The 16,248-nt window shown below is 40.6% G+C and overlaps 1 protein-coding gene across 1 annotated transcript in view; it reads left to right on the top strand.

Annotated features, from left to right (window-relative positions):
* BMPR1B (bone morphogenetic protein receptor type 1B) overlaps positions 1–16,248 on the top strand; it is a 131,148-nt gene extending 114,900 nt beyond the window's left edge. The window contains exons 9-11 of the mRNA XM_080916429.1: positions 11,579–11,754; positions 13,765–13,895; positions 15,940–16,248. Coding sequence (XP_080772555.1) covers positions 11,579–11,754; positions 13,765–13,895; positions 15,940–16,065 — 433 coding nt within the window. The 3' untranslated portion in view covers positions 16,066–16,248. The remainder of the gene's footprint in view (positions 1–11,578; positions 11,755–13,764; positions 13,896–15,939) is intronic.

Genomic DNA, 16,248 nt, shown 5'->3' with positions numbered 1-16,248 from the left:
TTTTTGAGATTATTTTTGAGCATTCTAGTTACTTTCCTCAGCTCTGTCCTATGACAATTCAGTCGTTGTGGAACATCATAGATTTCAACTTCATTGGAGAGAAAGATGTCATGATTTTCTTGGTAAAAATGGTGTGTTTGGGTCAGTATTCTTGTTTCCATTCTCATTAGTGGCCTGGCTTATAAATTATTCTATACAGCAACACAGCTGTATAGAAAAGATGAGGCGAATGTCATGCTGGGTGGTTTTGTGCCAAGTTACACAAGCTACAGTCATTTTGGAAAAAGGAACCTCAGTTGAGAAAAATGTTTCAATAGGACTGGCTTGTGAGCCAAGTCTTTTCATTTTTGGATTATTGTTTGGTGTGGAAGGGTCTAGCTCACTGCGGGTGGTGTCATGCCTACGCTGGTGTTTTTAGTTACTATAAGGAAGCAGGCTGAGCAAGCCATGGCAAGCAAGCCACTAAACAGCACTCCTCCATGGCTTCTGCATCAGCTCCTGCCTCCTAGTTCCTACCTTGACTTCCTGCCTTGACTGTTTTGAATAGTCTTATGAGCTGTAAGGTGGAACGAGCCCTTTCCTCCCAGAGTTGCTTTTGGTCAATGATGTTTTACAGCAGCAACAGAGATTCTAATGAAGACAATGCCTGAGAAACTACATGAGATTTCTGCATCTCATTTGTAAGCAAGGGAAGGATTCTAGAAGAGCCAGCATTTGAATGGTGGCAAAGACCATGGGCTTTGTGGGGTACTGGAAGAATTACATCAGAAATGTTTGTGAGAAGCACTGTACACCAAGGAACAAAGCAGTTGATATCAAGTGGTGTTAGAGAGTATTGTCCCCGGACACACATATTTGGACTTACTGGTGGCAGTGTGCAGAACAGTAGGTTTCTTGGTATGTTGGTAGCCATAGTGAGAGGCCATAGTTGGTAGTGAGAGGAGAATTTCACATTCAGAAGCTGGGACTCTGTCACTTTCTCTTTGATCAGTGTATCTTTTTTTATGGAGGACATGCACTGGACCATGTAACCAACACAAAATCACAAACCGGAAAACATTTCTTTTTTGTATTTGCAATTTTGTTTTTGTTACTCGGTTGCCAAATTCTCTAGTGTGAGCTTTGTACCTTACAAGGACATCTTGTTACAATGGGGAAAATGTTGGGCACAGCAGGTGGGAATGATTTAGAGGAAATGGCTCCTCTAGTCTGAAGAGAAAGGAAGGGTCATTTGGGTGAATACATCCTTGCATAACTAGCTACCTTTAGAATACAGTCTAGACCAACACATTAGTACATCTCTAATCCTGCTTTTGAATATTTTCCAAAGAAGATTTTACACTGTGTAGGGAAGGACTTGAGGAAGAGCTGGGGTGAAGATGATTTAAAAAAAAAGACTTCTGTGTTTCCATTTTCTCCTAAATGTAAAATCTGAGACGTGACTTAATAATGAACTTAGATAAGAGGAGATCTTCAGCAACTATAGATGGCAAATGCGAAGTCAAACAAAGAAGTGAATTGTGCTGTAAGTTTTAGTTTGAAACATAAACCTCACACTAAGTTATTTAAAGTATTAAATCAAGTTTCTCTTCAGAATTCTTTTTTTTTTTTTTCTGAAAGGCAACTCTTTTCAAGTCTAGTCTACAACAAGGGAATAAACATAAGCAATTCATCTGGTGTGCCTCTAATTCCCAGACTCCACTCCCTTATTTAAATGTCTCCAAAGCAGTTCCAGATGTAATAGCCTTTCTCATCTTTGTCCGTTTCCATTGTCTTCTACCCTCCCCTGATCTGCTTTATTGAGAAACCGTTGTTGTGTGCACTGGAAACCTTGGCTTATTGGGACACCACCACTGTGTCTGTGCTTTAGGCTCTCTCTCTCTCTCTCTCTCTCTCTCTCTCTCTCTCTCTCTCTCTCTCTCTCTCTCTCTTTCTTTCTCTCTCTCTCCCTCCTCCCCACCTCTCTCCCCAGGTTAAAACATGGAGTGCCTAATTTTTTGACTTGCACAGTTGGTTGAGTTTTATGTTTTTGCAGTTCATGCTTTGCCTCAGTAGGTTTCCCTCATGATGCCATTTCATCTAGACCCTCAGCTAAAACCTTGTGCAGTTACTTCCTTTCTGTCTTCTGCTTTCTGGACTTCTCTTAATGCTACATAATTCCTATTCTTGAAGTACACCTGGGAAGCCATCATAATTTTAGTTTCTCGTGGCCTTAGGTTAAAATGTAGTTAGGGTCCCTTGATGCTCTGCATTCTTTACTGACCTTGGTCTGTTCTTGAGATTCACTCCCACCATGTTTCTTACCTTTCCCTGTTCATTCTGAGCACATTCCTATACCCGCAAGAGCTTTTGTAATTTTCTTATTATCTGTATAGCTTGCAGTCCCTTTTCTATTTAACTACCACCAATCTTCAGAGCTAAGGGACAACTGTTGTTAGTTACTAATGGCCCTATACAATGTCTCAAGGCTTTTTTCACACCACTGCAGAGATTTCTGGCTTCTTATCTCTCTCTCCTGGTAGAGAGTAAACAGAGCACATGTCTGTCAAACTTCCACACTCACTATCTTTGCCATGACTCTGGAGGTGTTTTCTGTCTTGCATGCTGGGTAATCGAATTACATACAGACTATGCAAGGAAGAACAGCATGTTGTCCTAGCTTCAGGTAATCAACAAAGTCTTCATAACTTTCTAGTGTGCCTACATTCTGAGTTGTATTTCCTTTACAATATTAAATAGCTTTGTTTTCTCCCTGCATATCCCATAGTGGCTGATGCTTTTGCTTCTAAAGACCCTGGCTAGGAATATTTCAGCTTTTCTATGTATACTTCCATTGTTTCAGAACTGTCTCTCAATCCATATCTACGAAGAAAGATGCCACCTTCTGTGTCCTAAAATAATGTAATGGACATTGTCTGTCTGTAGTTATCATTGTTTTCAAATATGATTCATTTCTCTGGGTAGTCCTTGGTACCTAGAGAGCAAAAGTCATGTCAAATCCATAGTGTGACTCCCTTGCAACTTGATATAGTTCTACATACAAAATGCTGCTACTGTTTTAATTCAGCAAGTGTAGGCACAAGAAAGGTAAGCCAACACGTCCTTGGGAATTTTAATTAAGGTGAGTTTTTATTTCTGAAATTTACTTTTGTTTAAGGAGAATGAATTAAATGATCTCACAAGTTTCATGTGAATCTTGGCTCTATGAAAAGGAGACTCTTAAGGGATAATTTGGGATATCTTTGGTGTACAATGTCCTATTCCTCAAAGGAGAAAAACGATGAGGATGCTGGCTTCAAAGACTTATTTCCTTTTCCAGAGAGTGATTGCACTGGATAATTTCAGACATTTTTATTTTTATCTCCTATGTGTCAGAGTTTTGATATCTTCCAATTTTAGCCCTGGTTTTAAGCCTTGCTTTACCCATTTCTCTGATTTTCACCCTTCATGATGTTTTTTGTTGTGTGTCTGTGCCTGTGCAGCTATATATGGTGCTTTATTTCAGATAGAATCATAGCTAACCCATGTCCATATGTGAATTTCCTGTAAGAATTTAATCTTGCCTGCATATAGAAGATAATTGTCTTAGGTAATTTCTGGAAGGTTCCCAGGGAACTTGAGAATCACAGAGAGCACCATTGAGTACCTTGGAGACTTTCTGTGCACGCAACACTTTTGCTCTTGTTGGCTTCTTTCGCTGATAAGTTTCCTGCTCAAATGAGATTTAATCTAGGTGATGTCAGGAGATCCCCACTGTCCCTGAGGAGGGGAAAAGCAACACCATATAAAGTGCCTTGAAGGAATGCACACAGCTTTCATGTCTCGCTCAGTCAAATAGCTTTCCAGTCCTTCAGTGTCCAAATAAGACATTTTCAACAGGAGAAATAAATCATGGCATCTCAGGTGTTGAATCTTAAGCAGACCTACAGTGACAAGACTGGACTGCTGTATAGCTCACTGCTGTATAGCTCTCCCCTCTGATGGTTGTGAATTGTCCAAACAGGGAAAGGACTGGCTCTGCACTGATATATATATTTACTCCGACACTACCTTTTAAAGTCCTAGCATCAAATTCATAGAACTAAGCTCATTAGTGATGGAGTCAATATTCCCAGTAATTTTTTTTTTCAGGTGTCTCCATCTTTGATGAAGACTTCTTAACATATTGAGATTCTTAGGAATTTGGTTTTTGCAACATTGTTTTAGTTCCTTTCCTTGCTGCTGCAATACTATGCCAGACAAAAGGAAAGTAAAAGCTCAGGTTGAAGATGCAGCCTACCACTGCAGGGGGGGGGGGCAGAAAGGTAGGGAGGTCCACAGCTGGGCACACTTGCACCACTGTCAGGAAGCAGAGAGAGGAGTGCCACCTCCTCCTTATTCTGACCAGGACTCCGGTTCACAGAATGGTGCTACCTACATGGGGTTTGGCGGTCTTCTTGCCTTAATCAATCCACTGTAGAAACTTCCTTACAGACACGCCCAGTGATTTTCCTCCTGGGTAATTTGAGATCCTGTCATTTTGTCAATAAATAGTGACCATCACAAACATTGAGCTCTGGTGAACAACAGTACTGCAGAAAATGCTCCACACCCAGGGAGCTTATGAATGTGTAGAAGTCAGCTGAGTAAGTCGGTCCCACAGCTGCTGGGAAAATAATTCAGGAAACACAATGGTATGTGCATAACCCTGTGCAAGCTCTGCATGTCACACCTCCGATATATCTGCCATGACAAGAGATTCACTACTCCTTCAAGTATATTGTTTATCGTTTCAAACATCGGTCATATGTCTAACCTATCCATCACCCCATTTATACATTGTCTTTTCTCAGTTCTTGAACGTGCTTAGTTTTCAAAAGCTTTATACCTTATTCACTCAAGAAGCTCAATGTTTACTTACTGTCTTTCTCGGTAGGAAAGCTTTCTCTCACCCTGACTTCTCTCCTCCTTTCCTTCCTCCTGGGAATCAATGGTTTCCAGCAGGAGGCCCACTCTGAGGTTCAGGAAGTGGAGGCCCTGCTGGTTTACTCTGTTCCTGATAGACTCTCATTTCCGCAGTGGGCTCTGTTCATGACCTTAAGGAAACACATGTCCAGCCTTTGTTGCCCTAGAGAGTGTGCACTATGCTGAGAGACAAAGTAGAATTTTCCATCACTAACTCCTCTTGCCAGAATTCCTGGTGCAGACGTGTGATTGGAAGGCTTAATAATTACAAGAGATATAATGCACATTAAGGCTAGCAAAGGTTTTGTTAAAAACCCCCTTATCCTCCACTTTCAGACTATAAACCTTTTACCTGAGCTTAAGCAGTACACTGAGCACATGGGACACAGGCTACTAACTGGGCCTGTGGGTGTTCAAGGATACCCAGCAGGTGGTATAACTTGGAATTGAATCAGCATGGGTCAAAGAGTGTTCTGGCTTCTCTGAGAGAATAAGGCTGGGTAAAATTTCAATCGTTATTTTCCCCAAGTGACAACGTTCTGAATGAAGCCAGTGGTAGCATACATTCTCCAGCTGTGTGCATTGCAGGCTTCTATTTTTCAAATCCTGCTTTACTAAGTGTATTAAAATGCTTTAACTTCACTTCCACCCCACCACCTACCAGAAGAAGTAGAAAGGAAAAGTTAATAGGGCAAAGGAGAATGTTGAGCTGCTTGGAAGTAGTTCTTTGGGGGTAATTCTAATCTGCGTTGTCAGGATATTATTCAGTCAGTTCACATGAATCAGCGGTGGTAGCTTGATCTACTCACAAACACCATTCATGAATCAGCAACAGCAATTTGGTCTAGAAGATACCATGGGGCTCTGCCAATTGGCCCAAGTCCAAGGTAGCAGGAAGAAGACACCCTGCCACCACCAGAAGTTCTTTGGTGTGTTTCTCTATAAAGTCATGAGAAATGATGACCAGCAAAGATTGGCAACACAAACCAATACTCAGTGTCATCCTCTGTCTGTTGGGTTATATTTATACCCTTTCCAAACATGGCGTGTTCTCTTTAGTTTCTGCTCTAGCAAAGCATCTAGCAAATTCCCTTTTCCCAGGCTGCTTCCAGAAAACACCTCGTGTCTGTTCTCTGCAAAACACCCTCCCATGTGTCTGCTTCATACAAAACATCCTCTCATAACACAGTTTCCAGAAAAAAAAACATCTCGTGGCACAACTGAATCTCCAAAGATGTCAGAAATTTCCACTTCAGGGCATGGTTCCATTGATCCCCTCTTGGCACAGTCCTGCCTGGCAGGCAGGCACCTTGGGGGGGGGGGATAACATAGCCTTACTCCTCCGCTTGTTATCTGTCATTGCTTTTCTTCTCTCTGTCTCTGTCGTGCACACACATTACATCAAGTTATCCCCCTCGGCTTCTCCCTATTAGAAGCAGTAGCAGGAGGATTCATACTTACTCCAACATCATCCTGGTCTGGCTCCTTCAATCACTTGATCTTAGACACTTAGGAGGCCCTTTGCCATCACTTTGAATCTCTGATTTTTTTATTTCACTGTCATAACACTGCTATCCAGTGACAGGTCAGAAATGCAGGCTTGGCATGCAGTTTGAAGTTACAGTAAGAAGAGGCATTATATATCCCACCAGAGATTGGGGCATTAAAACAGAATTAAAACAAAAAATGAGAAAGTGTAAGGTGACTGGCAGAAATGAAGCACTTCTTAAGAAAAATTTGTGTCTCTATTTTTTTTTAATTATTTTTAATCTATTTTTTACAGTACAGTCTTTGTCCCAGTCCACATTCCAACTGTTCTTCATCCCATTCCTTCTCCCCCATCTCCAGGAAGATGTACTCATGCCCTCCCACCCCACCCCATCCCACCAGATTTCCCCACTCCCAGGGGCCACACATCTTTTGAGGGTTAGGCGCATCTTCTCTCACTGAGCTCAGAACAGGCAGTCCTCTGTCATATATGTGTTGGGGACCTCAGACCAGCTAGTGTATGCTGCCTGGTTGGTGGCTCGGTGTCTGAGAGATTCTTGGGGGTCTTAGAGATACAGATTTCTCCTGTTCCATCTCAAGGGGAGACTCCAGAGAAATGTGTTTCTTTAAACCTATCAGAATATTAAAACCATGGACCCCAAAGAAATGGGAATTTCTCTGAGAATCTCATGCCGGGAAAAGAAAAAGGCCTCAGCCAGAGGAGAATTTGGCCTCCAGATAGAGATGTCAAAGATTTTTAACTCCTTGTCAGCATGCAGCCCAGACAAGGATGGTGATGCACCACCATGAAGAGTTACATACATATGCATATCCTTGACCCTCTATTTAAATTGGATCTCACTCATTTATGTGGGTCCTTATGATGGGCTTGGTTTTTTTTTTTTTTTTTTTTTTTTTTTTTTTTTTTTTGATCTCTGTTCTTTCCTGTGTGTCTACCTTGCATATATCTCCTTTTCTGATTAAATAATGGGTCTTTATCATCTTCTGCGTTCTTGTCTGCTATAGCCTGTCATCTCAGGACCTGTTTCCTGTCTGGTATACCCTCTTTACCTTTCTTACACACCTATGGAAACTCCATCTTGCTGCATGAAACTCCCTCTTTGACATACGTACCAGTGCATTTTAAACTTGTCTGGATGTATGCCTTTCTCTGTTCTGTAAAAAGTGTAACACTTATATGAAGCCACTTGTAAACAGGAACGTGAAATTTGAGAGTAGCCTAAGTCTTTGTTCCCTCGAAATAGTTTCAGAGTAAACTACCCTCTGTTCCATTTAAGATGAGATCGATTGTGATTTTAATATTGGCATTATTATCTTCAAATTACATGTTATTTTTCTAATTCTACTTAAGTTTATAACTCCTTGGTACACACACTAAGAAAAACAAAAGCCTGGTTAGATCTAGTGGGAATATTAATTATGAACTTATAATTGAAGGAGACAATATGTTCCTGTAATTCTCTAGAGCCTTCACCTCTGTTACCAGCTTCTGATTGCTAACCCCAACTGTTTTCCACAGGGACACTAAAGAGACCCTTCCCCCACTCTGTCCATGGGAAAGATAAAGAGCTCATTTCCCCTTGATGTTTAGTGCAGAACCCACATTTTTGACAGAGTATTTTCAGTTCTTAGAAGAAATCCATTTTTTTTTTTTTGCTAATTTTATCTAGTTTATAAATGATTTTTTAATTTCATGGTCTTATGCCTATAGCTTTTCTTAGTCATTGGAATATATACTTTCCAGTCATCGACCCTGATATATTAAATATACTTGTATATATTTAATAATATATATTTACATACATTTTAGTTATGACTTATTATAAGCACACATAAGGCATTTCCAATGACAGTTTTGTTATAGTTGAATATTAACAGATAATAACAGTTTGCCTTCCTTCCTCTAGTCTTTTCAATAGAAATAAGATGTCATATATACTCTTTCTTGTCCCCCATTTTTTTTCTTTTTATGTCTCCTCGACATAACAAGCATTCTGTTTAAAGTTCCTTTGCACAACCATAGGATTTGGTAATTCACTTGTGAGACCCTTACAGCATCCACACTGGCTCTGTGGGGTTGGAGTTACTCTCTCCTCTGTACATCTTTCATAATATACATCTGTTCTGCTGACTTTGTCTCTCACTGTTTTGTGCTCCTGCATGGAGAACAAGGCTGGAATAGGTTGAAGACCCTCACCCTGTTGCTCCCTTCTTGTTTACTTTCTTCAGTGGTCCTCTCTCTACCCTCTCCTAAGTCTGACAGCTTCTGAATCCACTTTCTTTTTTTTATTCTTGTACACCCATATTCAACTTAATTTCCACTTTTAGTCTTGAAGATTAATAGAAGCTCATTTTTTTTTTTAATCTCTGCTATTATTTGAGAACAGGTATGATACTACTGAAGGTCCTTACTTACTTCCCCTTTGTTTATTTTTAGGATTATAATTTAATTTTAGCATTTCTATTTTTATTTCCTTCTTCCAAACCTTCCTATCCATTCTCCTACAAATTCTTAGCCTTTTTTTTACTGCTTGTAAGTGCACATCTATATTTGTATATAGATATATATTCCTAATATAACTGTAGAGTTCATGTAATGTTACTTGTATATATGCTTTCAAGGCTGACAGTTTGAACAAGATGACCAGTTGGTGTACTCTACCCTGACAGTCACGTTTCCTGCTTCCAGCTTTACTGAGTTCACTGTAGTTCTTTTGTATGGTTGAGGCTTCATTGACTGCTCAGTTTAGCATGTTTCTTGGTATCATCCTGTCAGATCATCAGGAGGGATGCCATCTCATCTAGTCTCGTCTTACTCTATCTGAGAGAATATGAAGTCTGGTTATATCCAGGAGTTACCTGTAATTAGCACATTTGTTCTTTGTTTTGTTTTGTTTTTAAATGTACTACTTGAGACATTTTCTATTAGATGAATACTAATCTTTCACAAAATCAGTTTGCCCAACAAAATTTGATCTACCCATCTAGGTAGATCACCTTTATTTTGTGTCTTTATATAACAGCTTTACATTACTCTTTAAGGGCTGATGTCAGCAGGCTTTTCTCCTTCCTCCTACTTCATTTTATTTTTCCTACCCGGTGCAAGCTATGTGATAAGTGTAGACAAACCAAAACATTTGTCCTTAGGGCGACACCAAATAACTATAGCAGGTGTTCAGGAACTCAAATTCTTTACATTGCCAGGTACTTCTCACAGAAGATGTTTTCTGCTACTCATAGGGAAGATGCTGTTCAGATACTGTTGGGAAACTCCCGTGCATAAGAAAGGGAGAAGGAATGGCCGTCGTAAGCATGCATGTGGGAGGAGGAATGCTGTCTGTGTCGTTGACTGACAGTTATTTTCTATGGACTGACTGAGAGGGAGAGTTCAGAGGAGGGGAGGGATAAGTGTCATTGACAGCACTTATTTTTCAGTTCCCCAGCAGAGCCTCACCACACATCCACAGCCACTGCCGGTCCTCTCAGCTTCCAACAGGCACAAAGGATCTGAGAGTTGAGCTGTCAAAAAGTCTCCATCAACTGGGGCCAGAACGTATCTCCAGGTTTCCGCATACTTTCTTGGGTGTCCTAGCCCAACATGATTCTTGCTTTCTTTTCTCACTGTGTACTCTTAAGTAGAATTAGAGACTAGAGTTATCCTTTTCCCCATATTATTGTTATTTTTATTGATATTTTATGTATTTACATTTCAAATGTTGTTAACCCCTTTCCAGGTTTCCGCTCTGAAATCCCCCTATCCCACCCCCCCTCTTCCTGCTTCTATGAGTGTGCTCCCCCACCCACCCACCTACTCCTACCTCCTTGCCCTGGCATTTCCCTACACTGTGGCATTGAGCTTTGGCAGAACCAAGGATTTCTCCTCTCATTAATGTCCAACAAGGTCATCCTCTGGTACATATGCAGCTGGAGCCATGGGTCCCTCCATGTGTACTCTTTGGTTGGAGGTTTAGTTCCTGGGAGCTCGGGTTGGTTGGTATTGTTGTTCTTATTTGGTTTTAAACCCCCTTCAGCTCTTTCAATTCTTTCTGTAACTCCTCCATTGGGAACTCAATTCTCAGTCCAGTGGTTGGCTGTGAGTATCTGCCTCTGTATTTGTCATGATCTGGCAGAGCCTCTCAGGGGACAGCTATTTTAGGCTCCTGTCAGCATGCGCTTCTTGGCATCCACAATATTGTCTGGGTTTGGTGTCTGTATATGAGATGTATATGGGATGTATATGGGATATATTATTTTTGTGTGTCTAGAACCTAAGATTTCCTAGTTGGGACTGCTACTTTATTCTTCTAATAATGAAAAATGACACATTGTAACATGTTCAGATGTATGTCAATGGAAAACCCTTGTACACACAACATATTTATCAGCAGGCATAGTAGCAGGAGAGAAGCTTCTCTTTATTGGTTCTTTGAGATTTATCAGTTTCATCCAGTGTGTTGGGTGGTGTTTTTCCACCTGAATAATTTCTAGTTTCCCTTTCAGTGTATTTCTGGCACAGTTTTCTTTGTTATAAACTATTGCTAACACGTTTTAGCCAACTTGATTTACACACACACACACACACACACACACACACACACACACACACACACACACATATATATATATATATATATATATATATATAGCCAGTTAAAAGAGCAAATAAATTATATGTAATTAAGAGGAGAAAGATTCGTCTAAGATGCTTACTTGCTACTGTGTATTTTAGTTCTGAGACAGATTTTGTGTAAATCGTGCTGGTCTCAAATTCATTACACAGTTGAGCTGGCCTTGTATTCCTTCTCCTCTGTCCCTATATCCCAAGGGTGTGAGTTGCATGAGCAAACTACTGTGTGTAGGTTTTATTAGATATCTAGCAATAATTGACAGTTTGAATCTAATTCTGCAGTGACATAATCTCACATGTGGGGCTTCCTCTTCATTTAGTCACACGTGGTGTGGATGTTTAACCTGTGGATGTTTATTTATTTTTTACCAAGAAATGTTTTTGTGTGGACACCTTTGATCCTGAAAGCGTTTCTCTTTGAATTGCCACTGACACGTTCATTTAGGGAGCCACAGCAGCCTCTCCAGTGCTGACAATGGCTTGCCTTCTTTTCCTTAGTGACACAAATGAGGTTGACATCCCACCCAACACCCGGGTTGGCACCAAGCGCTATATGCCTCCAGAAGTGCTGGATGAGAGCTTGAATAGGAATCATTTCCAGTCCTACATCATGGCTGACATGTACAGCTTCGGACTCATCCTCTGGGAGATTGCAAGGAGATGTGTTTCTGGAGGTAAGAAAGAAGCATCTTTGAAAAGCTGCTCATGGGAGATGTTTGCAAATCCTTTCTGATCAGAAAGGATTAAAGTTGGCATATTATATACAATATCAGATTTTCTTTCCTTCCCTGCCTTCATCTCTGTTGATGTTGTCATAATCCTTTCAGGAAATACTTGGCATATTAGAACCATCTCTGCTGGCTGCCTCCTCTCTCTCTCTGGCCAGTACATTTGCTTTCTCAGATTTACTGCCAGCTTCCCCTGGCTCGTCACACAGCGCTCTCTTCCTCTTGTTCTACCATCTCACTTCTCTTAGAGGTTCTCCAGCAGTCCCTCCAAAATCCTCTCCCACCCCTTCTCGCTTCTCCTCACCTACATGCTGGACCGCATCCCCATTCCCATACTTCCTTTACAGACATAACCTAGAGACATGGGAGGGTGAGGCACCATTCCCGAACACTCATGAAAAGAGAAACGAAGTTAAAGCATAAAAATCTTGTCATTATTCATGATAATTTTTCCATAAGCATAAGAATTCCTAAGAAGGCCAACTTTTGGCAGGGATTCTAGGAACCAAATTCTGATCCTCCACAAACGTAGGCATTCACCCATCTCTTTGGCCCCTAGCTTTACCTGAGTCCGTCTAGTTTGTATATCTGTCTTGCCTTACCATCCCTTGGTCTATCCGTGCAATGAGTTAACTAGAGAGAGTCTTTACTGTCAAGATGTATCTGGGTCAGTGCCTCTGGAGTTAGAAAGAGACGCTGAAATGAAGTGAAGTCTGCTATAAGCTGGGCCCAACGTTTCATTGAGTACTGGAGTACAGTGAACCACAGCTGCGGAACAGCAGACACAGATGATACAAGAAATGATGCTATGCAGTCACTGCTTGTGCACAAACAACTCGCAGGCAATGCATTTGAACTGGTTAAAGAAAAGTTTTGACTCATCGAGTCCCTTTATATTTTATATGAGTTTGCATTTACAAAAAGTCATATAACACAAACCCTAGATTTTGCCTGAATAAATCCTCAGTGAGGTATATTATAGTTGATGTTTGTTTTGAGACAGAATTTAACTGTGGAGTCCAGACTGGCACTGCACTCTCAATATAGCCCTGCCTGGCTTTGAACTCCGACCCTTAGCCTTTCTCCCTCAGCTTCCCCAGCACTGATAGGTACATGCCGTCATCTCAGTGAGTTTAATGCTGTGACAGGCAATCTTATAATGTGATGGTCTCACCTGTTCTGATAAAAGTGACAGCATTTCTACAAAAGGTGGTACAGGGTAGAGTCTACGAGGTTGTCCGTGGCCCTCGCCATCATCTGAGGACAGGGTTATTTAGGATTACTATCATCAGATAATGTTAAAAAGAACATACTGAAAATAGCCTCCCATCTTAAAGGGCAGGCCATAGAAATAGTAAAATTAGCTATTAGATTGGGTAAGATATGTAAAATAGATAATTTAAAGAAGAAAGTGAAAATCAGATAATCTTCAAACCTAAGATGAATCATGGCTAGTGTTTTCAGGTATAACTCCAATATTGAATGTGCAAAGCTTCTCATAATTAAACACACATAAATGAATGCGATATTTGTTTGAGTGGGATACACTTCTAAAGTTATAATGCTCTCAGTCTCACATGCTAGCAGTAGAATCAGTTACATGTGGTTCAGTATCGATTCAAGGTATGTCTTCTAATGTTATATTGAGACTTAATATGTTCTTTAAAAACATAACCAGCTCAAACAAATTGAGGGTGCTTGTTTTACCAGCTTTCAGAAAGTAACCAGGAGGTGAGGGGATACTTGAGAACCTACCACTTTGAAGCATTGGGCTCCCTATTATTTTATTGTAAATTAAATTGTCATTAGGGAGAAAGCTTTTCAAGACTTAACTTAGTTGTTAACCAGAACCCGTGTTTAATAGCAGTAGATTATTCTTTAATTGAAGGAATTTGTATGCTAGGCATATTTTTACCAGTTTATAGGAAATAATATCATTAATAACCACATCTTCAGGTATAGTGGAAGAATACCAGCTTCCCTATCACGACCTGGTGCCCAGTGACCCTTCTTATGAGGACATGAGGGAAATCGTGTGCATGAAGAAGTTACGGCCTTCATTCCCCAACCGATGGAGCAGTGATGAGGTGAGGCCGGGCTTGGGGAAGGTATGGCCGACTTCCAGATCTGCTCCTGCTTTGTCAGACACTGGAATGGGCATTACTGACATCCGTCTGCATGGTGACAGCAGTGTTGTTGCATTGCAGTGTTTGTGTAGAACTGTCTGCAGGACACAAAATCCATTCCTGTTTCCTCTGATTTTATCTTGTCAGTAACATGACAGAGCGGATGGTAGTGATTGATTCTGCATAACAGTATTTGAGGTGGACCTGATTTGGGTTTTGAGCTCACAACCGCTCAAGAACAATATCTCATATATCAGCTTTGACATTTGCATAGCAGCTTTTCTTTCTCTCCATGTCTTTGAAAGCACTGTGACTGTTTATTTTTCCTCCACCAAACAAGTCACCAAACCCTTCCCTTCAGAATTTGGTAAACAACAGGCAACTAGGATTTCTATACAGTGACATGATCCAGGTGCTCTCTGCTGACCTACCTCAGGGTGCTGGCCTCCTCATCAACAAAAATGCTTTGTTGGCCTTGGAATGAGAGAGAAGGCATTGCTTATGTGGACTATTTGAAGTGGACCTGATTTGGTTCCCAGCTCACAATAACTGAAACTCTAGCCAACCTTATGCCCTATTTTGGTGTATCTGAGTACCTGGACTCAGAGATATGTTCATGCACACATGAACATACAAAATGTACAATTAAAATAAAAATATTTTTAAGTTTTGAAATGGGAATATAATTATATTATTTTCCTTGTTTTTCCTCCCCAAAACCTTTCTGTGAACCCTGTGCTCTTTCTCAAACCCATAGCTTTCATTTTTTAAAATTATTGTTTTTGACATACACACACACACACACCGCATACACATTTGTATATGCATTCCTAAGTATATAAATACAATCTGCTCAGGCTGAATAAAGTTACTTTCACAAATATGATTTTAGGTCTGACGGGAGTAGAAAATAGTCTTTCTTAGGGAGCCCCTCAATTGGCTATCAAATTATATATTGTATATTATATATATTATGCTCATATAGTTGTGTGTATTTATATATTTATATGAACATATGAATAATATAAATATATTTTTATATAGTTAATATATATTTGCCCAAATTACAAATCTGTTTATTGTAAGGGTTTAAATAAGAACCCCAAATAAGTGGGAAAGGCTGCTGCCAGGCTGGATAAATTGAGTGGAACAGACCTGGACTCCAGACTTGTTTTCTGCTCCAGTGTCTCTCCATCCACCTTCCCGCATTCATTCACCCACAACTGAGTCTCTGGCATGTTGGAAAGTTCAAGATGAGTTGAAGCACATTCTGTGCCCATCCAAGAGAGGTACATAGAACACTGTTCATAAAGTGAGGTTTCCCTGTAAATTCAGTCGACTGGTTCTCCTCGGCCTTGTGTGTAGTTCTTGCATTGCTACTTAGTATATGTCTTCCAAGAAGCCATGCAGAAAGCAAAGAGAGCTGCTGGAGTGGTATTCTCCTGTGGTAGACTGTGTGTATTGATATCATTTGAAAGCTCTTCACTGATAATTTTGACTGAACCGAAATTGTGCCTTGCAGCAAGACAATTGATAGACCACAGACAGATCCAGGAGAAAGTTTTAGCAAACCTAGCCACAGGTCATTAATCTTGTTAAGCGTTACAGCACTGTGCTACTGTTACAGGAGACTGCTGTGATTTAGAAACACCAGTGTTTCTTTGTGCAGCACAGAGTTAGATAAAATGCTGAAATATGTAATGTGTTGTAAACAATCAGGGAGCAGACTTCAGACCCACCAAGCATCATGTTTGCTGTCTTTAAATACTGTCTTTAAGGTCATCCTGCTCTCTCCTTAAAGCCTCTTGTTTTCTCTTGTCCCAAGGGAAATATGAGGATCTGGGTAAGTCCTGATCAGCTCACATGAAAAAATTTGGTGTTCATAGTTTACTGGTGCCTTAAAAATAGCTTCAGGCCTCATGGACACTGGCTAAAAGCCAAATTCTGAGTGCTGTATACGGAGCACATTTCTCTGACGTCACTCCAATGTCTCTTTCTCTTTCAGTGTCTCAGGCAGATGGGGAAGCTTATGACAGAGTGCTGGGCGCATAATCCTGCCTCCAGGCTGACGGCCCTGAGAGTTAAGAAAACACTTGCCAAAATGTCAGAGTCCCAGGACATTAAACTCTGACATCAGATACTTGTGGACAGAGCAAAACATTTCACAGAAGCATCCTTAGCCCACGCCTTGAACGTTGTCCGACTGCCCAGTGAGTTCAGACTTTCCTCTAAGAAAGCAAGCTGGACAAACACAGAGGAACCCGGAGACATGGATTCACCATGGCTTTCTGAGGAGGAGAAACCATTTGGGAGA

Source organism: Micromys minutus (assembly GCF_963924665.1).
Source record: "Micromys minutus genome assembly, chromosome: 4".
Taxonomy (NCBI): domain Eukaryota; kingdom Metazoa; phylum Chordata; class Mammalia; order Rodentia; family Muridae; genus Micromys; species Micromys minutus.
Note: the sequence above shows the minus strand (reverse complement) of the source record. Positions and strands in the feature narration are given on the sequence as shown.